Here is a 27,988-nt window from a genome sequence, read left to right as displayed (position 1 = left end):
AAGAACAGAGCTAGTTCTCATTCTGTGAGAGTGGTTTCTTGAAGCAGATAAACTGTTATTAGGTTAGAACCACATAAGCCTGTTTTTCAGTAGCATAACTCATGCTTTTATTGATATTCCTCCCCCCCCCCAGACTGTTGCAGCAGAACAGCCAGCTGAGAGCCAGGAACCCAAAAAGAAGAGACGACGAAAAAAATAGAGCTCCTGCCTTCTTGTCAGAGTAACACTCACCCAGCACAGCTTTTCTGTTGCAGACTGTCAGCAATTCCCTGGACAACTGTACCTATAAAGAAATTGTTCTGGCAATGGTAAACAAGTACTCTCCCTCGGCTGCCTGAGCTATGCTGGCCCACTGATGCACAATCTGTGCAAGACCTTGTATTTTACAGCTAAAAGTTCAGCTTTGGGTAGGCTGTTTGGACACTGTTCTGGGAGCTGCCTTTGCCATTAGAATGTGCTGCTTCAATGGAGTCCTCTCCCTCAGCCAAGTCCCTTCTTCTTAGAGCAAGACAAGGATTTGTCATCTGGGCTGGTTCACTACCAGGAGCCCTGTCCTTGCAAGGACCACAAGCATTGGCACTCCCTGCCAATAAGTTAACTGTTTGAGAGTCTTACAGTCTGGTTGTCTCCAGCTCTATTTTCTTTTCTCCAGTGAGCCTTTGGTTATTTCAATAAGCTGATATATATCCAGAGCTTCACCTGAAAGACAGTTGTAAGCTGTTAAATTATTTCCACTTGGGCACTTTCTGAAAGCCCACAGCATAAAAGTGAGAGACCCCTGCCAACACCATGTTTTCCACTGTTTTGTTGCTTTAAAGGCCCTAATGCTCCCTCTGTGAATACAAGATCACTGCAGCTGTAGGCTGTAAAGATAGGAATAGAGAAGCCAACTATGGTGGCACAGTGAAAAAAGGAGCAGTTTATTAATATTCCTGTGGTTGGACTATAGTGTTCTCTTGTTTCTGCTGACTTTAGCTGTAATGCACTTGGCTGCTCTGATCCGTGGTCCTGGAGAGAAGTCAACGGAGGTTCCTACCACTAGGACTTGTTCACTTGTTGCGCCTTTCCTAAAATGCACTTTGGCTTAAGCTTTACCAATAAAGGTTGTTTAAAGAGGTATTGCGTGGCTTATTTAAAAGCCATGCATTGAACTATTCACATTTCCAATTGCCTACTCATCTATGCTGGTTCTTGAAAGAACAGTCTCACATTTCAGGAGGTATTTAAATAGCTGCTACTTAAGTTATTTGCATCAATTAAGATGTTTGTCAAGTGATGAGTAATTATCACTTTATCCTGAATTGGTGGGTACTAGTATGACTTCAGCTTGAATTGTCTGCAGCTTTCTCAACAAGGCTGTGCTGTGCTAAGAACAGTCAATGGGAGAAAGACGAAAGCACTAGAGTCTTAAGATGTGCTTACACTGGAGCTGGAGGTGTAATTTTCAGGTCAAGTGTACATACCCCCCCCACACTAGCTCACAAGCTAGAGCACTAAATAGAAATGAGGGTGCAGGAAGCAGGATGGGCTAGTCATCTGAGACCTAAGGTATGTACTTGATTGGCTAGCCTCTTTATGGTGCTTTGGCTCCATTTCTATTTTTAGCATGCTAGCTTGATCAGAGATAGCATGGGTATGTCTACTCAACCTACAGTCTACATCTCCAGCTCCAATGTGGACATACGTGTAGGGGTGACAAAGGGACAGCAAGCGAGAGGAGTTTGCACAATGTTACTGCAAACCCATCACCCAGCAGGGAAGTAGCAGTCCTCTAGGACTTGCCCCAGAATTTACACACAGAACAGGCTTTAGCTGGGAGTTCCACATCGTGCCATTGGATTGGAAATGCAGACTGGCCTTGGTGCTGAGAAAGGAACATCCTAACAGATGGTACAAGCAAATACGTGGTCATTTTCAGCGTGCATGGTCTTTGTACAGAGCCAGGCAACTGCCTTATGGGAATTTGTGCTTTGTTTTTTTACAGTAAGTAGTTTGTACCTATCAGGTGACTGTGACAGAGCAATGCTCAATCAAAGCTCCTAGCTGAACACAGCTCTGTGACAGCATTTAGAAGCAAGTGCTGCTACTTACATATGGGAGATTAGCTGTTCATGCTTCAATAAACTATAATCTGCTTCTCACGCCTAGCTTGTGTGAGATGATACTTACCTAGTGGGATGCCATATCTCCTCTCCAGACCACTTGGATTTGATGGAGTTACACAATCCATGGTCACCTCCTTCCTTAAACACACGTCAATATCCACAGCACTGAAAAAAGCCACTGACTGAGGCAGATCCTGTAGGCCTAGCTTGTAGGCAAACATGCACCTGAAAGAGTAAGAGTCACTGCATGTAAATACTTAATCCTTAGAGTCTTTCCCTTCTCATGGTGGGCAGCTGATTCAAGCTCTGTTGCAGGAGCTACCCTCAGACCTGCAAGTGGGCCAATTAGTGCTTTGTCACAGCTCTTCACTATATCCACCACCACTTTGAGATCATGGGAAAGATCTTTACTCAGACGCAGGGGCCAGGACCCTTTATCCTCAGATTGCCCTGGCAGGTGGGAGACTCATCAAGGCAGGCTTATTCTACTAGCAACCACCACAAGGCAATTGCTGGGTGGTACAGCTGGTTTGCCAAGAGCTTTCCTTCAGTGCTGACACTCCCAGTGGCTGTAGAGCTGGTTCTATCAGGCTTTAAAAAGGTAGCAACAAGCTTGGTACCCTCTAACGGACGGAGAACTTCTGCTTTAATCAAGCCTAGTCCTGCCTGCAGCAATAATAGCGTCAAAGAACGTTAGTGGGTTGTTAAAGATTATTTTGCATCCTATTTGCACAGCACTTTACATCTTCAAAGTGCTTTAACTACACAGTAACAGGATTTTGGTATTGCTGAAGAGGAGGTGGGAGGAAGAGAGCCAAGGTATGTTCAGTTTCCCTTCTAAGAAGGGAAGAACCCAGACACTTAACTCCAGTTAATCCTCAGAGAGCGAGAGAGAGAGTGTGAGATTTTCCCAATGTGAAGTCCACTGCCACCAATGGATGGTGCAAAACCATGGATGCCAAGGCATGAGCACCACATGGGCACAGAGATGCTCTGTTTACTGGCATACTTAACTAGATGCAAGAGCAAGCAGCTCTGCTTTAGTCTATTTCACTGTAACAGTGCTGGGATGTGTTGATAAGGGGACTCATGTAAAGTTAGTACCTCAAAACTAATTTTTAAACTACAGATTAAAAACCATGTGGGTTTGAATCACTAGAGCTGCCTCACTGCTGTGACCACGGTGCAGCCACATAATGGAAAGCTACTAGTAGCAGGACCCAGGCACCAGGAAGGAGTCACTTCTGCTGTGGCAGTACAGGGCTTTAACGTGCACGCGTGCTAGGAGCGGCATAGGAGCATTTTCTGGCACAGCAGTGTTGCAGGTACTGACATACATTCCTGCCCCTGCTAGGAGAGCCATGAAGCTGAACTGCTCTGCATTCAGTTATATAAGGGAAGATTTTTGACACACACAAGCCTTCAAGATTTGGAACTTTAAAAGCAATTAGGTTCTAGTTCAGTTCCCACCCAAGGGCTGTTGGGCCTGTGTGAAATTGGTGTGTGTGTGCGCACGCGCGTGGGGGAGGGGGGGTATTCACATAAAAAACCCTAGTACCCCAATTTGCCTCTGTTAGCAGAGTGGTTAAGGACTGACTGCTACAGAGCCTGACTGCCCCTCTCACTTTATAACAGGTTTCAGAGTAGCAGCCGTGTTAGTCTGTATTCGCAAAAAGAAAAGGAGGACTTGTGGCACCTTAGAGACTAACCAATTTATTTGAGCATAAGCTTTTGTGAGCTACAGCTCACTTCATCGGATGCACTTTATAGATCTCTGTTTAGATCAGGAGTGAGGCCCACAAGAAGGGGGAAGCTTTATCTGTAATTGCCTGTGTTAGCCTGGGTGGTGAATGAAAAGGAACTCAATCTCTGGTGCTGCTAACTTGACTCTTTCGGCCAACTCCACATTCACTAAGGACAAAACATCTCTTAAGTGATGGACTGTTTCTTAACCTTCCTACCATACCAACACTTTCCGCCTATTCTGTCCCATCAGGAAGCACATGCCCTGCAGTTTTGCCCCTATGAAACAGCATGGTTGGAATGCTGCTGAGTTTTTTAGAGACTTTACCGTGTTAGGAGGTTGGTGATCTGCAGGGCTAGGGCTGCCCGGTAGCGATCTTCACCCTGGACCAGGTAGCGCACCTCATCATGAATGCTGATGCAAAAGCGCCCATCAATGTTGAATTCTTCAAAGAGCCATTTCATGGACACCAGCATTAGGTGCAAGTAATCTACAGCTGAACTCTGCACCACCCAATTCACTCTGCTGGTTACAAACTGGAGGAAACACAAACCAGAAGCTAGAAGGGTTCCAGAACAGATTCCTAGAGCAGGCACATTCCCTGGGGAAGTCTGTTCTCGTGGGGTCACACGATAGGAACAGTTGGTGATAACAACCCTGAAAGGGTTGTGTTGCTGGGGCAGTGTTTGACTATACAAAATCCCATTAAAAAAAACAAACCCAAAACCCCAAGCACACCCACTGGAGAGAAACAGAACTTTGCTGGCAGAACCTGTGCAAGACATCTATATACCAGTTGAACATAATTACAGAAGGGCACTGTAATAGAATGATAGGATACAACAGCAACAACTTTTGTTATTTCCTAGACGCTAACCAACCCTCACTATGCAATTACCCTTTTATAGGAGCATGTTCCCAGCATGCTTTTCGGGGGGCGTTGACCCTTTAAATCTAGCAGAAGCAAGCAGCCTCACCCCTGAAGGAGCCATTTACAACTAGTTACTGCAGCTGTCTACTTGCTGGTGAGTATGCTGAACTCCTGTTATGTTCTCTCTTATTCCTGAGGATATGACACATTCTCACAGGCCTCTATGGTGTCAATGGGTTCAGCAGGCACTACTCCCACTCACAAGGCCCTGGGGTTTAGTTGTTTCACCAGGACTGGGGCTCATCCCCAGTACTGACACTGCAGAGCAGTACTAGGTGCATGTTGCGCTTTTGAAGATGCCATCCTTCACATGAGACTTAAACCTACCCCTTCACAGGCTGTTCTGGGGGGGGAAATGAAAATGCCTGTGGCCGTTCTAGAAAGCACTGGGGCTAATCCCATTGTCTTGACCATATTCCTTCCCACAAGGGAAGTGGCTGCAACGTTGCAGACTCTGAACTGCCGCTGTTGCATTTGACTACAGAGGCCCTAAATTACTAGGGCCCAATTCTGCCTACACACCTGTGTGACTTCCTTGACATCAGTGGTGCAAGTAAAGGCAGGTTAGACCCCTTGTCTACCCCATAGCTACAGACACACCTGGGGTATGACAGGCACTGTAAGAACCTAGCTTTGATTCAGTCTGTAACTCAGCTTCTGACAATTGATTCAAGACCATATGCCGAGTACAGGGGGGGGGGGGGGGGAGGGGGTGTTTATCCTAAAAGTTAAATGTTTTCTTTGCTGTAGCACAACTTTCATGCAAAGCTGCTGGGCATCACTGTCTGCCACAGGGCAGCAGTGCTGAGAACTACAGCAGCACCAAAACGCATACGGGTTGAGCACCAATAAACTTGTGGTTCTACAGGATGATCCAAACTGTTCCCAATCCAGGGCAGTATTGGTAACCAGCCAGCAGTCCCATGGCCACTCGTACTTTGAACAGAATAGAGCAGGATGCAGTGACTTAACTCCTACAAAGTTAGCCTGTCTGGACTCCAGTTCCCAGCACGGCAACATGGAGTGTGGCTAGCTGGGAGTGCCAAGGCCATCTCATTCAAACTGACAATCACCGAAAGCAAGAGTTCTGCAGGGCCAAGTCAGAGCTGGGGGTCAGGCTAGGGTTGCTCTTACCTCGCCCTTGACCGCAGGTGGCTCCAGGGCTCTGCTGATGCAGCAGCCCAGCACAGGGGTTCTCGGTGAGGCAGACATAGCAATGCTTTCCAGCTTGTTGAACATTTCTGACTCAGTCCCTCCAGCCCACACACGCTGGCATACCACATCCCACTTTCTCCTGTGCGACCTGCGGTGTGGGGAATAAAAGTGTCACTACATCTTCCCCCAGGAACCTGTCACAGAACAGTCTCTGCAGAGGCATTGGGGTCAGAGCTGTCATGAAAGTCACTATGGATAATAAGGGGCTCAGCTGCACTAGCTTTTCACTTCTGCAGACTTAGGGTTATGACACATCAGCAGACTGGCAGGAAGGGAAGCCCCTAACTAAAGGAGCAGGAGATTCTGCGGAAGAAACGTGTCAGCAGAGCTACATGGAGGTTCTGAGCTGGAAAACCAGGGATGCTGCAGGTCAGGACGAGGTGCATTGCTGAGTTGTGGGGACAGACGGGAGGGGAAAGACCAGGATTGCAATAGCAAGGAATGTTGCAGATTAGGCTTAAAGTGCATTGGCGGAGGCTGGTGGGGAAATCTGACCGAAGCCTGACTATTTCATGGCTGTCTCTTTCTTTGCACAAAAGCTAAAATTGCCCTTGGCCTCCAATTTCATTTGATTGAGAGAGCTATTGACTTGCCCGATTCTCTAGAACATTACTGATGAAAATGGTTTCCCGCCTTTGCTGTTGACTTGCCTCTTTCACCAGCATCCTCTTTCTGGACATAGGACTCCTGTGTGTACCAGCTCTCCTTTCCCCTTGTTACTGGCACAGCGCACATCCGAGGGCTTGCGCATCCCATTTCCCACCCCCACTCCCTTTCACACAAACGGAGGCTCTTCTCGAGCTTTGCTCCCTCACCTCTTCGTGGTTTCTCTCCGTATCCTTAGCACGTCCTGCCAAGACACAGAACCATCCTCTGCCCTCTCCACTGGTAAGCCCAGCTCTCTCACTAGCCACTCCCCTTCCTCAGAAAGGTGATACCTAGAAAATAGGAACCAGTAGGGATAAACGGCATCTGAGATATCCTGGAGTTTCAGGAACAAGATTCATGGTTATAGAATTGAGCAAGCCAGCTCAGAGGCTTCAAATTAATTAACTCTTGATTGGCAAAAAGCATGAACTCCAGATTCAGGACACTTAGGCCAGGACTGTAAGAGAGCCCAGCAGCCTGCAATGTGCTCTACCTTCACCTCATTACGAGGGATTTGTCTATGTCAGAGACAGACACAGTTTCATCTCAGGCAGCTCCATAGGGGCAGCCAACCTACCAAAGGACCCTTCTAGTCCAAATCCCAGGAGGAATAACCCAGCTGGAGACAGACTGAGCTAACAGTGTGGCAAGTTTCTGGCCAACTCCTTCAACAGTGGACACAACAATGCCACTGACAGATCACACTCCCCACAGCTTTCTACATCAAAGCTTTGCTAAGTTAAACCACAAGGCAGCACTCACCGCCGGATCCCCTTGGTGACTGCATACATCTGCCGAGCCTTCTCAGCTGCCTGCTGCTGCGTCAGCCGGTGGTTAAACTGCATAAGCAGGCGCTCTGCGAAGGGCTGGCCTGCCCCATAGATGCGCCCGTAGTTGAAGACTTTGGCATGCTCCCGGCTGATCCCCACTGTAGAGGCTGTCTTGCTGTGCAGGTCTGTGGCGTTGCTCTTCTTCCCCTGCAGAGTCATCCAGCCAAATGCAGTACAGCCTGGGGTGCAGGAGAGAGGAGGTTAATGCAGACAGGAAACGGGTCTGAGTCAGACCTCACAGCATCACCATGGCAATGCTACATCCTGGCCCAGCATCCTAACTGCAGTCCATGTCACATGATCACAGGGCGGTGCTGCTCCAGCTGAACCTCTCACCATGCATGCCAGCAAAATGAGCCTCCCCGAGGACGGCAGCTATCCAGAGCTCCTGGGAATCCACATCTGCTCCAACAAGGTAGTAGCCCGGAGGGACCTGGACCATGGCTTTAAGCTCGCTGCCTACCCGGTCAGCCTGCGGACATAGATTGATGCCACTTTGAGCACGTCCTCCTACACCTCCCTTCCCCATACCATTGCCAGGCTAAACACAACTTTTCTCCAGTGGCTGTCTGGCCTCTGCATCCTGCTTTCCTGGAAGATCGTATCATGTGGTGTTAACAGCACACAGCTCTTCCAGTACAGAAACGTCAGCCAGAGACACTCCTGACAAGGGGAATCCAGGCAAGGAGACCAGCTACTGCCTTGCTCCACTCTTACCCGCATTCCTTTGTAAGGGCCTCTGCATCCCAGATGGAGTCTAGAAGGTCTCCACTGATTCTAACTCCCTTTTCATTGAGGTCTTGCTCTCAGCCCTTGAGCTTCTGGATCTCATCAGCCCTAGGTTACTAGGCCAACTCATGTCAGCGAGGCAAGAGGGCAAAGGATTATAGAACCAGCCTCTGAGATCTACAAAGTTCACACCCAACCCAAGACATACCCCCGCTCCCCCAAGTCTGATTTCTAATCCAGGACAATTGTCGCTAGCTTGAGATATCCTGCCCTGTATGGCAGGAGAAATCCCACACTACTGTGCTCCACAAATAATCCCTCTCCAGAACACTAAAAGAGATAGTTCTGTACCCGGGCATTGCTGGCAGTCAGCCAGGTGGGTTCCACAGCCCGACGAGTGATAGTCCCTGCTGTTATAACCTGCGGCAGGATGGCTCCATAATTACTCTCCTCGTCATAGTCCGGATGTCTGGAATAGAAGCGGAGTGTCACTGCCTGCCCACTGGAGAGCAGTAGGAATGAAGAAGGCCTGGCTCTGGCTTTTCCCACACTGAGAACTCAGTAACTGAAAGGGACTTCCCAGTGGCTGTAGCCAAGAAAGATCCATCACATGAGACTGCATTTCTAAAGTCCTTTTATAATCCCATCTTGGAGTCTGATTGCTGAGCTAGTTCCATGGTCAACACAGGCCAGAGAGTTGAGACTGATGGGAGGAAGCAGGGGAACTAGGAAAGAGACTATTCCCCTTGTACTGCCCCAATTCTGACCCCCTTAAGGATTCAGGTTCCCATAGCCTCAGAAAAAGAAAGGTCCAGTAGTCAAAAGGTCAGATTTAACTGAACAGAGGCCACTGACCTGTATGGCATTTCCTCACATACCTAGTTACTGATCGAGGCAGCTCCCCTTTCTTCAGCCACACAACCATCTGGGAGCTGTCGAAACAAGAACACATGAGGCCAGGGCCCCAGTGAGACAGACTGTGAAGAGAAAGGCCATGAACAGCAGCAGCTGAGGCAGGAAAACCCCTGAAGGGAAGATCTCACCCTGGATCTTCAATTCTATTTGGGGAACCCAGTCTCTCTCCCCCTCCCCCAAGTTTGCATCCCCTTTTCTCAGGTTCTTTCCTTCAGCTGCTCAAGGCCCACACACTAGAGCTGAGCATACTGTCTCCACGGTGCTTCTAGCCCTTGCCATGCCAGCATGTGCTGAGGGCAAGGCAATTTTAACGATCAGTTAAGCAGGTTTTGGGTACTTTTGACTGCCAAAAGGTTTAGTTTGTGGGAGATCTGTCCTCTTGCTTGGGTTGAAGCAGCACATTCTGGCACTGCCCACACTCCTACAGCCCAGTTAGTACCCATTCCCATTAACAATGGCTGCTGCTCACTATGGAGGAGTAAAAAGGTGCCACCAATGGGCAGAGTGATCAGGAGCCACTCAGACATTTGCCGTTTTCCCACCTCTAACTGAATGCTACATGGAAAAAATGCTTTAAAAGGAGGGGCGAAAACTTCAGCTTAATCCAGACCATGGGGCAAAATCATTCATTCACAGGATGGGACATTGAGGCTGTGATAAGAGATGGGACTTCATGCCCCGTAACTGCTTTCCTCCCTCAGATCCTGCATCTCCAGTACCACAGTTCAGATTAGCCCCCTGTAATGTGGTCAGGCAGATACAACCCCACACAGCAAACTGTCAGGAAACAGACAGTGATATTTAACATGAGAGGAGCCCCCTGTCCAAAACCAGCAGTGGTCAAGGGGCATGTTACAATTTTGAAGTTACTGTACTCTGCTACGAGGAGTTAGTAGCAAATCTACCAGACCCCCCAATGTGTGCATTTACCTGCCTGACTCCTGGAAGTACTAACAGTGGGGGCAAATGTACTCTCAGACTATTACAGATCTACAGTCCTTCTGCAGCACTAATGTCTAATCCCCCCACCCCAGTCCCTAGGAATCCTAGTGGAGAGTTTGTCCATATTAGATATAGCTGGGCCTTGACATTCCCCTGACCCTTACCCATAGGAGCACCTGTTGAACTGCCATTGCATTCCTTGGGAGTTGAAGACTCTTGCCCCTCCAGCCCCAGATCCACAGCGCTAGGATTCTTGACCCAGTCTGCTTGCTCATTGTTTAAGCTCCCTTCCTGCTCTCACCCATTAGAGTTTCACTTGGGCTCTCTGCCTAATCCCTTTTTTTTCTTAGGCATGCAAAGTTTGTGCCACGGATCAGCCTCTTTAGAGGCCTTCAGGGCTCTTTCCCTTTTCAGCTCTAATGCTCCTCCAGTGCCTCAGCATACAGAGGTGCACTACGCCACAGTTCCTGTGCAAATCCCGCTATCATTGGTCACTCCGCAGCAGATCCCCCATGGGTGGGGACTTCGCAGTTTAACTGGGGGAGGAGAGGAATTAGTGTCTATCTCACCTGATTCGCTTGTGAGCGTTCCTCCAGAACGAGATCATTTTGTTAATTTCAAGGGCCCTCGTCCCGTCAGTGCCCCCAGTGCCGGCCCGAAGGGTGCCATCCTCCATCCTGGGCAAAAAATCCTTGGCAAAAGGGCTTCCAACGTTGTTGTCATTCCCATCCTTTAACAGCAAAAGAAAGGAAGTTGGCTTGGCTCTGTGCATTGGACAGTTATTATTATTAACTAGAAATGAAGCCCCCTAGAACTAGAAATGAAGTCACTTCCCTGCCCCATTCCACATCTTTACAAGCATGTCCTTAACACCAGCCCTGCCATGAGCTGCTGACCAGGGCAGGTGGCTACATCAAAGAAGTGGAGGCTGAAGAAGGAGTGCAAGTGCATTCAGCAGACAGGAACTGGGAGGCTAATCCAGCTGAAGGTACACAATCCTGAGTGGGAGGAGGAGCCATAGAGGGAGGTGGGGAGGGGAGGGGAGATGAGAGCAGAGAGGATGAAGAAGAAGAGACTGTGCAAAGCCTTGAAGGAGAAAGTGAGGAGCTGGAACTTGGTCCAGTTAGGCCAGTAAAGGGCTTTAGGGAGGCTGAGTACAGTCTCATCTGAGACCCGAGGTATGTACTTGATGTGCATTTCAGTGGGGAACTGTTCAGTATACCCCAGGATTTAGCATGAGGACAGCAAGAGCATAGTTGGGTCAGTGCAGGGGGAATGGTCTCCAGGTATGTCACTCGCTCCCCCTTTGGAGCCAGCCATGGGTCTCAAACGCCATGCCCTGCACTCCACGGAGGGCTCAGCAACAAACAAGAAGCATTCTATGGACTCCACTCACCTTATGAGGCAGCCTGAAGAACCAGCAGCCAGGGATGTTGATATCATTGTAAGGGCCATTGCCATGGTGATATATAGGCTGGCTCTCTGCACACTCCAGTTCCAGGTAAGCAGTCTCTCCCTGAAACCATCCAGCATGAGACACTTGCTAAACTTAGAGCCAGAAGAAGGAAAAGCCTCAGGGGTGGGGGAAGCACCTAGTTAATGATAATGCCAACTCAACTACACAAGCACAGGGAAATAAAAGCCTGACTCCTCACACCCTACAATGGAGACATCCATTGGACTCCTGAGAGCAGCATCCTAAAGGGACCTTGCTATGGAGGGAACTGCTCCTCGTCAGCCATGCAGGAGCTTGGGTCCTCTTGTTCTGCTTGGAGGAGCACCTGTGCAGTGAATCCCAGTTAGCTGACACACTCCCAGTAGGACGTTCCACTTACTTGTCTGGGCCCTTTAGCTGTTCTGTCTGATTCAGCTTCCAGATCAGTATCCATCTCCAACCGGCTCAGCTCCTCCACCTGGAAACAAAGGGGACAGAAGGATCAGAGAGCTTCTTAGTATGTTCTTTGGCTTCCTAGACAGCTCTTCCAGGAACCTCTTATAGTATGAGGCTGCTATTCTCCAGCACCATTGTTGGGCCCACAGCTCTCCAGCTTCCTGATTTTTAAAGTGAGTTGTGTGTTGGTGAAAGGTGTCAGCTTGATATCTAAGAAGACTTTAGGCATCTGTTTATCCTTGAAACAGGTACAGACTAGGAAGCAGCAGGGCAATAATGTGCAGTAATGACCAGGAGAGACCACCCTGGGGCAAATGGGGAATTCAGGCTCCATAGCTATTAGTCTCTGGCCTCTCTGCCGAGACTCTCAGCAAGGAGGCCAGTTCTTTTCACACAGGCTGCTGAAGAGCCATCAGACGACAATAACTCAGTCACTTATCAGTGTGCTGGATTTGAATCAGCAGCAGGGATGAAAGAGGCTCTCTACCCCATTCCCATCCAAGCCGGCCAGTCCCCTTTCTTACATCACTTTAATTGGATATAAGCACAAAAGTGTTTAACCAGCAAGAAAGCAGCTGTGCAGAACAGGATGGGGGCTTAGTGAATGTCTGTGAGAAGAGGGCCTCTGGGCTCCAAAATGGGATTCTCTGTTCCAGGCTACAAGAAATTCTCTTGCTTCTCACTACTTCAGACCCTCCCTTCTTTCCCTCAACCCTCTCTGAAATGACTTCTCAGTTGCTCCAAGTCACAGGCTGCTAAGAGTTGGCATTAACAAATCTCTGAGAAGGGTAGCTACCTGGCCAGACTTTTAGTAGCTGAAAACCAGAGGGACTATGGGAGTGAAGAGGTCAGATGTTGGTTCAGTGGAGTTGAACTGAACTCGGTATTTTTTAACGTTCTGTTCATATATTAGAAAAAATAATAAAAATCAAGATTCCTTTCAGGGAAATGACCATTGAAAGAAACCCCTGTGTGAATCAGTCAAGGCTAATTGAGAAAGCCAGCCACAGAGAAAATGATCGAAGAACCCAGGGGGATAGTTGGTTTGTTTGAAGGTGCCGGTTCGTTTACAGGGCAGGAGCCAAAGGCAGTTGGGCCCTCTCTTCTCACTCAAACAGATGGACATCCGTCACGCTTTTCCCGGGGGAACAGGTGCCTTGGACAAGTTTTCTGAGCCTCTACTCCCTTCATCCCTCAGTTCCAGCAAACCCAGCTTTACCTGTTGCCAGATAGTGCTGTTGTCTGTTAACATGAGCTCCTCTTCAAGGCAGGTGTTCAGTGAGCCAGGCTGCTCATTCCCTCTCTCCTTACAATGCTCCTTATACAGATGCTCAATAACCCTAGAGGGAGAAGGCAAACGAGAGACGAATGGTACTCAGGAACCTGTGTCTTTGGGAGCAGAGACAGGTTTCATATCGAGCATCTGAAGTGGAATTTATTACCACCACAAGCAGCACCCTAGGACAGAGTTACCAGGCTCCACAAGGACATCTGTTCAGACAAAAAGATGAAAATAAGGGCAACATACCCCCCAGCATCCCTCAGAAGGAGAGGCCAAGATTCCCAGCCAAACACTGCTTAGCCAGAGAGGTTTTTTCTCTAATAGGAAGGGAGAAAAGCACAGGCTTCTGTTCAGGGAGGAATAGATGCATCTTTAATGCCCTCAGGTTACTGCCCTGTTTGATTGACAAGCAGTTTGAGACTTTGGAGCTCTGGATTAATTTGCTGACCTTCTTCCCAGAACCTCGCTCCCCAAAACTGTTCAGCAAATAACCACTAAAGATCAGAAGTCTTAGCAACATGGGACTCTCTTCCAGCCTGGTGAATACAGTAGCTTTACTACTGACATCTCCTTAGATAGCGCATCCCATCTCTCTCACTCTCCTACCTGTGTGGGCAGGATGGCTCTTCCGTCTCTGAGAGATCCTTTGGCAAATTGTCCTTCCTCCCTGGCACCAAATAGCCCCAGCCATGCTTCTCAGAGTAATGCAGTGGGAAACCATCCCAGGTTAGTCTCATTAGCTTTGGTGTCACTCTCATCTGAAGGCTCATGAGACTGGGACCTGGCACCCAATCTGGATCATTCAGGCGTGGGCAGAGTTTACGGTACCATCTAGAGACCCAAGACAGTAACAATTAGGTTGGGGAGAAAAGCTTCAAGAGCAGTTCAAAGTTTCCTCCCCATCTACTTCCTGGTTAACAAGGCAACATGAGAAATTCCCTTCACTATTAATGTTTTGAGGTGGTCCATCCTATTTCGTCTCTTTTAGCCTAGGACAGCACATCTGTCGGGCTCACTTAGTTGATCAACATCCAGTGAATGATCAATGGGACCATCAACAAATGTGAGACCATCTGAGTGGAACTCTCCCATCAAAAGGAAACATTAAGTGGCTGTCTCCTACCTACTTGTTCAAGCACACACTTTCCAAGTGCTGCATGTCTAAGGGACAGGGGAATGATTCTGCCATCTGTCTGGAGAAGCTTGAATATTTTTTCTGTCTCTTTGGGACAAAGGATAGCAGTGGAGTATGAGAAATCTTGGGATTATGGGGATTTCTCTTCCTCTTCTGGGAAGAGCACATGCTCCAGCTCAGGAACCCATTCTCAAGAACTGCCAGCCTTGAGAGGCAGTTTCAGATTTTCTTTGGGCATAGAACAATGTATATGTTGAGCATACCTTCAACCCCAGATAGCAGGGCTGTGGGGTAGCTGCAATGCTTCCAACAATGCAGGAGGGTCCATATTCTCTAGAAGTGGGAGGCAATTTAAATTTCCACATTGGCTCAGCACAGGCCACTTTGAGCAGAACACTTAAATGTGCCCAATTCTTAGTGGTGGCTTCCAGAGATGATCTCCTGTCTACGGAGAGCTAAACTGGGACCCACTAATCTCACAACAGCCAGAGTGTAACCCTGGCCTCTGAAGCAAAAGGTACATACTTCATCCACTCAGTTTCCAGGCTCTCCACTTCATCTACCCTTCTACCACCTGTTAGACATTTAATGCTCATCGACAAAGGCATTTAGAAAGGACTGGATAGCTGGAATACCCTGGCCCCATGGGCAGGAAGAGGAGCTCAGATAACACATCCATAGATTCGTAATAGCAGCTGGAAATGTTTCCATCTACAAACCGAAGTCACCATTAGGTGGTGAGTTATGCAAATCCCTTTTGAATGACTCACCCCGGGTGGCCTGGCAGGTGCTGGGTTCTCTTTGGTAGCAAACTGATAGTCTCCTTCAGACGCTCCAGGAAGGCCCAGCTCTCAGGGACTCTCAGCTCTTCCTCTTCACTGGGGGGACCAGGATCTGATTTTGTAGTAAACGTAACCTCAGCAAGAGATGTTCTCTCTGCATCCACTTGGGAATGCAGCATGATGAGAAACAGTGCCCTTTCCGACAGCGCACTCTAATACATGATTCAATGTTTGCTCAGTTGTTTCTGTTCCTCCTTTTCTAGAAAGTTAGACTGACTATGCCTCTACTTGACAGCTGGACTTTCCCATTGGTTCAGATTTGCCACTCAGACTCCGTGCTACATATCTTTCCTGCAACCTCATTAGAACTTAGAGATAGTTGGTATTAAACCCGTTTTCCACCCTCACCTCCCCACCACGTACATGCACCAAGAGCACTACCTTCCTGCCACTCTAGGGCAGACGGTTTTTCCACCACTTTGGCTGGCTCGCTGTTTACATCTTCATTTTTCTTCCTTACTGTTTTCTTCTTTTTCTGCTTAAATTCCTGTAGGTCCCACTCCAGGTCCCATAGCCAGGGGTCATCCTTATACCTGCATGGCAGAACAACATTACATGTAGCTTGTTTTGGCTTTGCGTTTCTACATTCTGCCTGATCTAGACTCTGCCGACGTCCTGAATTCTGACACCTGGTTCCAGTTTACTTTACCAGGGACGAGGAGGGATACACACAGACCTAATTTTTGACTATTTTCCCTATGAAGCATTAGCTTGAGAGTTATGAACAGAATAAAAGCAGTGGACCGCAGCAATGCCAGCTTCTCGCATACTACCCTTTGCCAACATGCCTCGCCCAGATTGAACAGTCAGAAATCCAGTCTCCATTGAATCTTCAGCCTCTACAGAGGCTGCTAACCAGCTGGTGCCAATTCTAAAGATAGTTTCTGAGCTGTGAACACTTGTCTGCTAGGGATTGGATTGAGGGTCAGCCCTTATGAATATGGGGACAGATTTGGCGATCAACAATCTCCTTAGCACTGATATGACAATAGTGTGTTTAGATGGCTAAGTAAATTCCTTTGCTGTTTTTAAATGAAAAATGCTTTCTCTCCCTGTATTAAGTGCCAGGATCTAAGCCCTTTCCTCCTTTGCATTTCCCCCTGCCATGATGCTCATGACCCAGCTGGTACCTCTCTTCATAAAGCAGCTGACAGGCATCGTTGGCCAGGTTCATCAGGGATTTCTTCATCTCTTTCTGCAGCTCCTCATAGGTGTCCTGAGTCTCATCCAAGTACCTCTCCCAGTTCTGATTGACAGGCAGGTAAGAAACGCCCATTTCCAGCATCCCTGCAAAGGTCACAGGATGTGGGCATCTACAGCACAAATACATATGGTATTAAGCACAACCCAGAAGGCATTTGGCCTGTAAGCACTAGGCTATTCTACAACTAAAGATACAAAATCTGTAACTTCAGCTCTATTTCCACTTAGGAGTTTCCCAACCTCACGCTACTGTCCTGAACTGTCTATGGCTTTTGCCCTCCTACACCGGCAATTACTGAAGGCCTTAATACGAATCTGTATGTAGGGCAAGCAGAAGAAAGTCGATTTCACCAACAAGATCCCTCAGTCCCATCCATGAGAGCTTCATTACAGGATCCCTCTCATTAAGAGCTGCCCATTTTAGCTGAGTGTGAAATTATGATGCTTATTCCTTCTAGCCAGGAGAGAGGGATCAGGGTCCCCACGCAATGGGGCTCTGTGCAGCCCCAGAGTTTTGGCACCCATCTGCCATTGCAACTTTCCACAACATAAAGAACTTGGATGCTGATCGCCAAGCTGGAAATGAGTTTACCCCACATCTGCAAGAGGATCAAACTCAGGTCCTCAGCATGACTGCATAAGACTGCAGCAACTGTGCCAAATTCCCTGTATCTGTGGCCAGATTTTCATGGCTCCGTGCAACAGTTAATTTTTGTGTTGGCTGAGGTCAAACTCCTTCTCACCTCTCCATGAAGAGTGGCAGCTGCTTCTGGAACACTTCATGAGTGGCTTGGACATCAAGGGCACAGTACTTCATCAGTTCCTTTGGGGCAGAAACAGGCAACAAGTAGGAAGATTAGACTGTGTGTATAGAGCATAGTGCAATGAACTGGTCGAGCCAAGGGGCGCAATAACCTAGTGTCATTGTGACTGTCATCCAGTTATACTAAATACCTCCACAACACAGTTTTCTACCCCTTCCTCACAAACTTCCCCTCAGGTCTCTCCCTGGGAAAGAAATCTCAGTAGTCTGGGTCAGAGGCATGCAAATCTTAGTCAACCAATGGCCATATTGGCAATGTGCTGGGAGACAGAGACGTGCACCAACTTTGCAAGAAAAAGGACCCAATTGTAACTGCCCTGATCATTAGTATGGAGATGCTGCCCGTGGAGACTACTAACAGTAGCACAAAGTGCTCCATCTTTCCTGGGGATGCTTTGTATGTATCCAAAAGCCACTACAAGGAAATGGAAAACATGCTGCTAGAAAATGTTATTCCTGCTGAGAGTTTTGTTTTTATAATTAAAGAAATCCCCCAGGCCTGGCTCCTCCTCCCCTGGCCTCTCCCAGAAGCTGCTCACCCTTACCTGGAAGTTCTGTCTGATGTCACTCATGCTCCCCTTGACAAACAGCTCACGGGCCTCTTTCTCCAGCGGCTCACCCCCAACGTACAGGTCATGCACGTCTGCAAGGTTGTTAATACTGCTGATGTTCACCCAGTCCCATGAGCCAATCTGTAAAGAGACAAGCCAGCAGGCCAGCTCAGGGCAGGAAAAGAACTGGCAGCTAACTAATATATCTAAAGTACAGTTATGATAAGAAAACAGACTATATACAAATTATTATTTGTATTACTACAGTGTCTAGGAACCCTAGTCATGTACCAGGATCTCACAGTGCTAGGCACTGTGCAAACTCACAACAACAGATAGTCTCTGTATAATCTAAGGTTTTTGTAGGCATCATGGCAAAGGAGAGTTTTGGAAGGGGATTTGGAGGAGGATAATGAGGTAGCTTTGCAGATGTTTACAGGTAGCTCCTTCTGAGCAATAAGGGGTAGCATGGGAGAAGACACAAAGGTGCTTGTTTGAAAATTTAGCAAGTGGGCACTGGAGGCAGGAGTTGATATATCAATAATGAATGAGAGAAGATAGGTAGGGTAGGGATAAGTTGTGAAGGGCCTTGAAAAAGTGAAATGTTTGATGCAATAGAGAAGGGGGATCCAATGGAGGGATGATACGGTCACAGTGACAGGCGAGGACAATAATCTTTGCAGCAGTTATTCTGAACAGATATGAGTGGGGCAAGATTGTTTTTGTCAAGGTAAAAGGGCACTTCCTTATTCCACAGACTTGCTCCTCCTGTGTTTGCAAGTCAGAGCTACTGGCTTTATTGTCACCGACCACTTCCTACTCCTTTGAAGCTACAGGAGTGCAAGATGGCTCCACTGTGCCTTATGCACTAGGTCACCAGCAGAGTTCTGAATACAGTCCCTTTCTACCTCTTATATCATCACATGTAATAAAGAGCCTAGCTCAGTTTTTAGACCCTAACTGGAGTTTACAGAGATGGCCAGTAACAGCACAATATAAAACATTTATTACAGACTCTTCTCCTTCAGACAATGCAATGGAGCCATCCACTAAACCATTCCTTTGGGAAGGCCAGAGCTAGGTCCATTGTGGAGGGGAAGGAAGGGGGAGGCTTTTAAATGCTAAGGAAACAAAGTGAAGGAAAACAAGCAGTTAGGCTCTATAGCACTAGTTAGTGATGCACAAATTTGCTCAGTGATTCTCCTACTCACTGCAGGCCCTTCAGTTTTGCTGCGCGTTTTCTTCATGTGCTGTTTGACCTGCTGCAATCCCTTCCTCTTGCCATGCTTAGCAGCCATCCAGAGGCTGCGCTGAAATCCCGTCAGCCCTGAGATGGCCATGTGCATGCTCATGGTGTCCAGGAAACGCATTCGGGAGCCCTAAAATGCACAGCAGGTTAGGGGTTTTCAAAGTTCTTTGCACTGTGACCCACTTCTGACAACAAAAATTACTACACAACCCGAGGAGGAGGGGACCAAAGCCCGAACCCCACCGCCCTGGGTGGGAGGCCAAAACCAAAGCCCAAGGGCTTCAGCCCCAGGCGTAACCTGAGCCCTGCCACACAGGGTTGAAGCCTTTGGGCTTCAGCTTCGGCGCTGGGGCTTCGGCCCTGGCTGACCCACAGTTTGAGAACTGCTGGGTTTGAGAACAGGCAGTCAAGGAGCCACTGCCTTTTTCACAATTCATGGACTCAGGCTTCTCAAGAATGGAGATAGGGGGATGGTGGGGAGGCAGTCCGGTGACTGAGCTGCTAGTGTTCTGTGCACACAGGCAATCAACTGGAACTTGACTTTAAGACTCAACATCTTGCTCTTCTTCGTGCTGAACTGACAAAATCTGACACCCAGATTGGACAGCTTGCCCTGAAATCAGTCACACAGATCCAAGCCCTTGTACAACTCTGGCAGCAATGGGAGTGCTTGTTCCTTCTGTGTTCTAAAGGCTCCTTGGGTCAGAAATGAAAGAATCCAGGCCTGTACTATCGCAGTAAACCAAGATGCTACCAAAATGTCTTGCTTCGTTCCACTTCTTACAAGCTATTTTTGTCGCAGATCTTGGACTACTGAAGTCCATGTCATCTGCCAGCTCTGGTCTTCATGACTTTCCTGATGCTAAGCACAATGTCTCTATACTTTGGCTCACAGGGAAAGGAAACTGAAAAGCACCAAGAGGCAGACTGCTGCCTCTGTAGCACTTTACAGTTGAGAATCTCAAAGCAATTCACAACCCTTAATGGAACAAAGCTCACAATCCCTCCCATGAGGTGTGGAAGTGATGTTATTCCTATCTTACAGTTAACTAAGGCACAAAACCTGACCTTCAAAATTAGGTGAGTGCAATTATACTTACAAAAGCATGCGTAATTTGTGTATAATTACAACTGCAGATACAGATCAGGTGAGCGTACATGCAAGTGACTGGTTAAATGTAACTAGCAGTAACTGCCCTAGCAAATTAACTTTGTAAAATAAATTACACATTTAACTAATTTATTGTATACACTCAATTTTGAAAATCAGGTCCTAAGTGGCTTTCCTAAAACCCATGCACAGAGCCAAGGAGAAAGCAGGTGGATGAAATGGACATAAATTAGGAAAGTACTTACTTGGATCAAGTACTGCTCTTTAATGTGTGCTCGATCAAAGGCGACATTGTGACCCACCACCAATCTCTCTGTCCAGTCCTGTTTGGCGAGACAGCTTGAGTTCAGAGCAGTTTCTAGTGGGATAAAGTCAGCCAGAGTCAGTTGGCTGGACCAGGTATAGCGTTCTTCTAGCAGCCGCTTACTGCACCAGGAGTACCTGGAAAGGAACCACGTTATATTCTGGATTACTTAAAATTGTGAAGACTGATTCCCCTCTGCTAGTCTTAGTAGAAGGACTAAGGAGGGATGAGCCAAATTCCTCTTCCCCCCCAGAATTTGACTTTTCAAGCAGGGCTGAGCTACACTGACAGGAAGCAGCGCAGGGAAGTTTGCACGGCTGCTGCCCAAGTTTTACCTGTTCATGCACCAAGGCTGTGAAACCAGCACTGAATTCACTAACTAAATCGAACTGGAATTTCACATAGGCTTTAGAACTGGCCTATGTCCAATAGCTACAGCTCCATGGGATCATTTACTCCATTGTGCTAAATACTTGGTTTGATAGGGAGAAGCTCAGCTCTGCTGCTCCTCCATCCATGTCCACTGTGGTAACAGTTAGTATTGTGGCTTCTCTTGTATATTACAGTTATCACATCTTACCAGGCACTTGGAGAAACAGCCACTGCCAGTGTTGGGCAACGGCCTTCTGCCATGCACACTTCAACATCAAACACCAAGGCTCGTTCTTCAGGGAAGTCTACAGCCTTCCTCTCACCATTGGGTCCATACTGTGTCCAACCAACTTCCCAAGCCCACTGTGAGGGCATGGGGGGCACCTCACAGTGGAGCAGCTGATTAGCAATTTCCAAGTAAGGAAGGCTCTGCTTCTGTGCCAGAATTCGGAAGTGCTCATCAAGATCGCTCCCATACATGCGGGGCAGCTGCAGCTCCACATCAGGGAGCGTGGCTGTCTCTTTGCCCCACAGGTCATGCTTCTGCAGATGTTCCACACTCCTCTTGATGTCAGCATCTGAGTACTGCACCTGAGCACCCCGGAAAATCTGCTCGTGAAGAACCTTGGACAGCATCTGGATGTTTAGTGGGTTCATTCGCCGTTGACTGGTACCAGAATCTTGCATAACCTCCTCTTGCACCGGGCGCCTGGCAGAAGAACCTGAGGCACATCTCCGCTGCCTGGCTCTCAGTGATGGAAACAGATGTGCTATTGACTTCCTCCAGAGCAAATGTGTCATCTTCAAAAAAACTTTAGTAACATGGAGAACGGGCAAGAGTCTCTCCTTTTTGGTGGGACAGGTCTGCAAAGAGAAGCCCAACAGAAGGACTGAAATTCAGCATAATTCATTTGAGGCTCCCCTCTCCTCTCCCTCCCAAAGAACCTGAGCACTTGCAGCCACCACGAGCGACACTGGAGCAGAACCAGCATGGGCAGTTTAAGAAAAAACCGTCCAGTGTAGACAAGGCTATAACGTGATATTGCAACTACCTGCATCTGATGAAGTGAGCTGTAGCTCACGAAAGCTTATGCTCAAATAAATTGGTTAGTCTCTAAGGTGCCACAAGTACTCCTTTTCTTTTTGCAACTACCTGGCTTATCCCATTCCAGAAGCTCACTCCACCCTACCATGGATCAATGAAACCCCATGTATCCCATCACAAAGCTCCTCCCCTTTGGCTTTTCCCTACCATCCATGGGACCGTCCCTACCCTGCAGGGATCTCTCTGCCAATCTCCTCTCCCAGAACCACAACGGGTCTCAGCTTCCCCTCAAACCCGCCCTTACATGTCTCAGCCGCCCCTTCTGCAAAGGGGAACTCCCTTCATCCCCCAGGGTTTCCCCCCCATTCCCTATAGTCTCAGCCTCACCCCCTCCCCAGCCTCCCGCTATTCCCTCACCCCTCCCCCAGCCTCCCGATGGGTCTCACCCCCCATGGGTCTCAGCCTCCCCCCCCATTCCCCTCACCGCCTCCCTCTGGGTCTCATCCCCCCCCATTCCCCTCACCCCCCCCATGGGTCTCACCCCCCCCATGGGTCTCAGCCTCCCCCCCCCATTCCCCTCACCACCTCCCTCTGGGTCTCATCCCCCCCATTCCCCTCACCCCCCCCCCATGGGTCTCAACCTCCCTCTGGGTCTCATCCCCCCCATTCCCCTCACCCCCCCCATGGGTCTCACCCCCCCCATGGGTCTCAGCCTCCCCCCCCCCATTCCCCTCACCGCCTCCCTCTGGGTCTCATCCCCCCCATTCCCCTCACCCCCCCCATGGGTCTCACCCCCCCCATGGGTCTCAGCCTCCCCCCCTCATTCCCCTCACCGCCTCCCTCTAGGTCTCATCCCCCCCATTCCCCTTACCCCCACCCCGGGTCTCAGCCACCCTCTGGGTCTCATCCCCCCCATTCCCCTCACCCCCCCATGGGTCTCACCCCCCCCATGGGTCTCAGCCTCCCCCCCCCGGGTCTCAGCCTCCCCCCCCCCCATTCCCCTCACCGCCTCCCTCTGGGTCTCATCCCCCCCATTCCCCTCACCCCCCCCCCATGGGTCTCACCCCCCCCCATGGGTCTCAGCCTCCCCCCCTCATTCCCCTCACCGCCTCCCTCTAGGTCTCATCCCCCCCATTCCCCTTACCCCCACCCCGGGTCTCAGCCACCCTCCCCCGGACCCCGCATAGTTCTCAGCCTGCGGGGGTGGCTCCCCCCACCCGCTGGCTCCGCCGCTCGGGGCTGCTCTGCTCGGCCCGGCCCGCAGGGGTGGCGCAGCGGCGGGGCAGTTGCCGCTGGCCGCGTTCCGAGCCGGGTCTCAAGGCTGCAACCGAGCTCAGATGATCCTGGCCAAGCAGGGGGTGGTGCCCGAATGGACCAACCCACACCGCCGGGCGCTCTTTCCGGGTGTCCGGCTCTCTCTCTTCCCCCTGTCCTCGGCGTGGATGGAATCATCCACAACGACCAGGCCGCATTCTCAGCTTCCTATGGCTGTCGTTAGTATTTTAATGCGGAGCGGCCGCGTGGCCTAATGGATAAGGCGTCTGACTTCGGATCAGAAGATTGCAGGTTCGAGTCCTGCCGCGGTCGCAGAAATTGGTTTGAAAAAGTAGATTTTTAAAAACTTTATTTATAAAACATCAATTTTAAAGTGGCTGAAAAGGGAAAAAAGAAAAGGAGGACTTGTGGCACCTTAGAGACTAACACTTTTATTTGAGCATAAGGGGAGATTTTATGTACACAGATTTCAGAGTAACGGCCGTGTTAGTCTGTATTCGCAAAAAGAAAAGGAGGACTTGTGGCACCTTAGAGACTGACACATTTATTTGAGCATAAGCTTTCGTGAGCTACACCCATTGTTTCATGTTCTCTGTGTATATAAAATCTCCCTACTGTATTTTCCACTGAATGCATCCGATGAAGTGAGCTGTAGCTCACGAAAGCTTATGCTCAAATAAATGTGTTAGTCTCTAAGGTGCCACAAGTCCTCCTTTTCTTTTTGCGGATACAGACTAACACGGCTGCTACTCAGAAAAAGGAAAGAATCCCAGAGCAATGGCCATAGGGCAAATCCCAGAACGGAGAAGCAAGCACGAACTCAGTCCTGATGCAACAGCTGAAATAATTTAATTAATGTTTATATTTATTTTTATTTCATATTAAAGAGCTGTAATTGTATATGTATTTGTTTTCAAAAAGTTTCAGATTATTTTTGAACCATCTGGGCGAAATTGCAATAATAGTAATAATGAATTAATAATTGTAGCTAATAAGATCCTGGAGAGTGTATCCCAAAACACAGCAGAATATCCCAGAGTGATGCCACAGCAGATCCTGACTCCATGCATGAGTGGGAGAATATCCCAGAACAAGGCCTGTTGAAAATATAGGGCTTTGATCCTGCAAACAGTTATGCATATACTTAACTTTACTGCCCAGAGAAGCCCCATTGATTTCAATGAGATTACTCACAGTAATAAAATTAACCATGCTTGAAAGTGTTGCAGGATCTGGGTTTATGACTGTACATTCCAGACCATGCCGAATGGGGATGTATGAGCATCTGTTCCAAAGTCAACACCACCATACTGGGTATTCCAGATACCCCCTACTGCAATGCATGAATGCATATAAAATATTGTATATCATTGTTAAATGTATGTGTGAATATTCAGGAGAAACACAGTATCACCACATGTTCCATTCTTGTCCACCCTCTTTGCAATTCATTCTTCACCCATTTCTATCAGGGTACAGTATTTCACTCACACCCATGCTGAATACAACATTCTTGGTTTTTCATTCTCCATCCTGTGTCCTGCAGCCACCTCAAGCATGTCTAGGTGTTTGCCAGTGCATGGATTATTTTTTCTTAGTAGTCTTTTGAAGAGGAGATGTTTGAGGATGATCATATTTGATTATCTAAAGATCTACAGACAGTTACTTGTCTCCAGCTTGGATGCAAAATGATCCAGTGTCAAGGAAAAAATTATAAACCAGTCCAGCTGCTCCTTATCCATCACGTCCAACCATAGGACAGCATTTTTAAACACATACATCTCAACCTGCTAAAGCCCAAAAATATGGGACAAAGACCCTGACAGTAGAGATAGTGGAGGCTCACATGTAAATCACTAGACTCCAGGATGCAGATTTTTAAAACACGTAGCTTGTTAACAGGCAATTGCAAAGTAATAGTTGGGAAAATCTAAAATGATGGCTGCTCCTGGTGCTAAAAAACCATTCCAGATATTAGGCACTCTACTTTAACCCACTCTCTTCAGGCTGTCCTCAAACATCTGCTCTCCTATGGAAGCTTGATATTTACCGGTTGAAATCTTGGGCTTTCATTATGTGTTGTTATTCTTTATCATGTGTACAAATATTTACAGCATGGCCAACGTGTTCAACAAAGATCAGGATTCCTGCCCCCAGAAATCTCACACACTAAGGCTCAGGTCCTCAAAAGTATCTAGGCACCTAACTCCCATAAACTAGAAACCTAAACATGTTTGAGATTTTAGGCCTGAGGCCCTGATCCTGCAAGCTGTTCTGTAAAGACAGACCCTCGTGCCCACTCAGAACTCCACTGATGTTGAGGGAAACACTAAACATGCACAGGCCCACCTTTGTGGAGTAGCTTTCAGGACTGGAGCCTAAATTCTCTCAGATTATAACCTGGCTCAAGCATCACCTAATGCCTAGCTCATAAAGTAAGAACCACACACCTGCATGCAATTAGCCTGAATTAATCACCCACATAGTAAAACACAGAAGCAGTGGAAACTAACAGTTTCTATAAGGGGGAAATAGAGCAACTAATTGACTAACAGAGTAATACTGCTCCTAGCCTGCCAGCTCTTTCCTGCCCCTTAGGTCAGTTTGTTCCCTCATAAAGGCTACATTGCGGGGGAAGAGGTGCTTGCTATCCTCAGGAAGCCTGGCAAGGGAAATGATGTGAGCAGGGCTGGCCTAGCCTATGAAAAGCAGTGTTTTAGAGAAGTGGTAAATCACTTTAATGCTAATTTCACTTGTGCTGCCTGTGAAAGCAAATATGTACACAGAGTAGTCTTAAATGTTATGGTGCTTATCTACTAAGGCAGTGGTTCTCAGAGTGGGGATTGGGACCCCAAAGTGGTCATGACCCCATTTTAATAGGGTCGCTAGGACTAGCTTAGAGTTGCTGGGGCCTAGAGTCAAAGCTGAAGCCTGAGCCCAACCTCCTGGGGCAAAAGCCTAAGAGATTCAACCCTGGGCGGCAGGGCTGTGTTACAGGCCCACTGCCTGGGGCTGAAGACCTTGGGCTTTGGCACCCCTTCCGCCTGCCTGGGGCGGTGGGGCTCAGGTTTCGGTCCCCCCTTCTGGGGTCATGTAGTAATTTTTGTTGTCAGAAGGGGATCGTGGTGCAATGAAGTTTGAGAACCCCCGTATTAAGGTAACAAGTATTATTAAAATACCAGAGAGAATTTTTCACAAGAGAGACATGATCTTGTTTGCTTAGATAATATAGTATCTGGGGGTCTGCGTTTTTATGGAGTGGTGCTGCTTAAATGAGCCAGACAAGAGGTACTTGAATATTAGTGCATCTATTGCGCAATGTGGTGGTGCTTGAACATAGACGAGTCAGTACTCCTGCCACAAACCTTTTCCAAAGCTAGAAGTAGAGATTATGAGGCTTGTGCAGGCTGGATGTATATTTCCTGAGTGTGAAAAGGAGGATGGCTGGCAATAAAAATCAGGTGAGAGCTGTGTCTCTTGTTCGGACTCCCTTTTAAACAAATCATGGTTCTGAAGCACAACCAACCCGCCTGGAAGTTGCTGGAGGAGGGGTGGGGGGTGAGATGCCTCAGAGTAATAGCTCTCCCTAATTTGACGATAAGTACCAAAAGAGCCTGGCTCCTTTTTAGGTTTAAAATCTGGCCATAAGTGTCACAGTGGGAGCTGCTGAATGCTTTTGACAGCCCGGTCTTTATTTAGTTAGCCCTAGTTGTGCAGTTAGGTAAGTGTGGGGTCAGGGTTGGCCCCAGTGCTGAGCACCCAGAACTAAAAGCCTTGAGCTCTCTTGATTATCTAGACTCTAGAATCTAGCTCTCAGAAGGAAACTGAAGGGTACGGGAGTAGATAGTAACTGGTCAACATGTTGCTTACTTATCTAGCCAGCACATGGGGTGACCCAACAGGACTGCCATTGGGAAATGTCAACATTCACTTTGCTGAGGTGAAAGTGCAGCCACACAAAGTGTAACTTACACTAATGGGTCATATGCTTTGTGGCTTCTGTCGGTGGAGCACATTGCACCCCCACCCCCAGGGACTCCTTGCGTTCTTTCACTCCCCAATTCATCCCCTTCCCTCTCTAGACTTGCGGCAGTGTTCCAAAGTTAGTGTGTTACAGACCAACAGAGTGTTAGATCTCCCCTCGCTTGGCCAACAACGAACTTGGTGCACTTGGGCTGTACTATGAACAAGGTTTGAACTATGCAGCTGTCTAAACAAGGTTTCTATTGCATTCAGACTACAATGGGGAAGCCTTATGAAACACATCTTAAAACTCCCCACTTCCCATGCAGGTTTAGCATAGACTGTGTTGACATAGGCTGCCCCACTGTTATTTGTGAAAATAACCAGTTCACATCCCCTGAAGGGTTTATTATTAATTATTGACAATTCACCTGTCAGGCTCCAGTATGTGACTGCCACCTCTGAGTTAAATAAACTCACAAAGGGACAGGATCAAGTAATTTGGGCTTAAATGGGGCTGATTTTGCTAATGTCTCTCTAAACTCAGTCAGTCTTGCTTAAAATTGGTATTAAACATCCCCTTCAATCGTATGCAGGACACCCTGTGCTAGTGCATCAGAGCCAGAAACTGACTAGGCTGGCCAAGCAAAAGGGAAACTTGTAATGGTGGAAACAAGTGAGACCTGACCTCTGACACAGCCTTGGTTTTGATAACCATGTACTAGCACAGGAATGAAGGTAGTGATTAAAATATGTTTAAAGTGGCCATTCCCTTTACCACCAAAATCTGTACAGTTAATGAAAATAGGTCTGGAGTCCTCTAGCAGGAGATAGGTGGCTTTGTGGTATATGAATTCTTCGGGGAACAAATCCTTTCTCTCTG

At 48.1% G+C, this 27,988-nt stretch overlaps 2 protein-coding genes and 1 non-coding gene across 5 annotated transcripts in view; 2 read left to right on the top strand and 1 right to left on the bottom strand.

Moving 5' to 3' along the window:
• The window catches only part of FANCI (FA complementation group I), a 35,373-nt gene extending 33,279 nt beyond the window's left edge, over positions 1 to 2,094 (top strand). The window contains exon 38 of the mRNA XM_074966469.1: positions 134 to 2,094. Within this exon, the coding sequence (XP_074822570.1) occupies positions 134 to 199 (66 nt within the window). The 3' untranslated portion in view covers positions 200 to 2,094. The remainder of the gene's footprint in view (positions 1 to 133) is intronic.
• Positions 103 to 23,226, bottom strand: POLG (DNA polymerase gamma, catalytic subunit). Of its 3 annotated transcripts, none has more exons than XM_074966473.1 (23): positions 23,085 to 23,226; positions 21,031 to 21,686; positions 20,392 to 20,587; positions 18,998 to 19,165; positions 17,781 to 17,927; positions 17,156 to 17,235; positions 16,340 to 16,522; positions 15,591 to 15,742; positions 15,138 to 15,261; positions 13,839 to 14,063; positions 13,170 to 13,290; positions 11,895 to 11,972; positions 11,456 to 11,575; positions 10,629 to 10,789; positions 9,081 to 9,134; positions 8,554 to 8,671; positions 7,810 to 7,945; positions 7,406 to 7,652; positions 6,811 to 6,933; positions 5,915 to 6,083; positions 4,177 to 4,385; positions 2,170 to 2,330; positions 103 to 699 (listed from the first exon to the last, which is right to left on the bottom strand). In XM_074966473.1, exons 2-23 carry the CDS (start codon positions 21,621 to 21,623, stop codon positions 635 to 637), a joined length of 3,630 nt encoding a protein of 1,209 aa, XP_074822574.1. In that variant the 5' UTR covers positions 21,624 to 21,686; positions 23,085 to 23,226; the 3' UTR covers positions 103 to 634. The 3 variants fall into 3 exon arrangements, with proteins under 3 accessions (XP_074822574.1, XP_074822572.1, XP_074822573.1); XM_074966471.1 differs by lacking the exon at positions 23,085 to 23,226 and adding an exon at positions 21,875 to 22,025; XM_074966472.1 differs by lacking the exons at positions 103 to 699; positions 23,085 to 23,226 and adding exons at positions 941 to 1,067; positions 21,875 to 22,025.
• Positions 23,227 to 23,381: 155 nt separating this feature from the next.
• On the top strand, positions 23,382 to 23,454 carry TRNAR-UCG (transfer RNA arginine (anticodon UCG)). Its single transcript has one exon. It is a non-coding gene; the product is annotated as a tRNA-Arg (tRNA).
• The last annotated feature ends 4,534 nt before the right edge of the window (positions 23,455 to 27,988 follow it).

The sequence above is a fragment of the Natator depressus genome, chromosome 10, assembly GCF_965152275.1.
Source record: "Natator depressus isolate rNatDep1 chromosome 10, rNatDep2.hap1, whole genome shotgun sequence".
Classification (NCBI taxonomy): Eukaryota; Metazoa; Chordata; order Testudines; family Cheloniidae; genus Natator; species Natator depressus.
The sequence above is the reverse complement of the archived record's forward strand: the minus strand, read 5'-3'. Positions and strand labels throughout refer to the sequence as shown.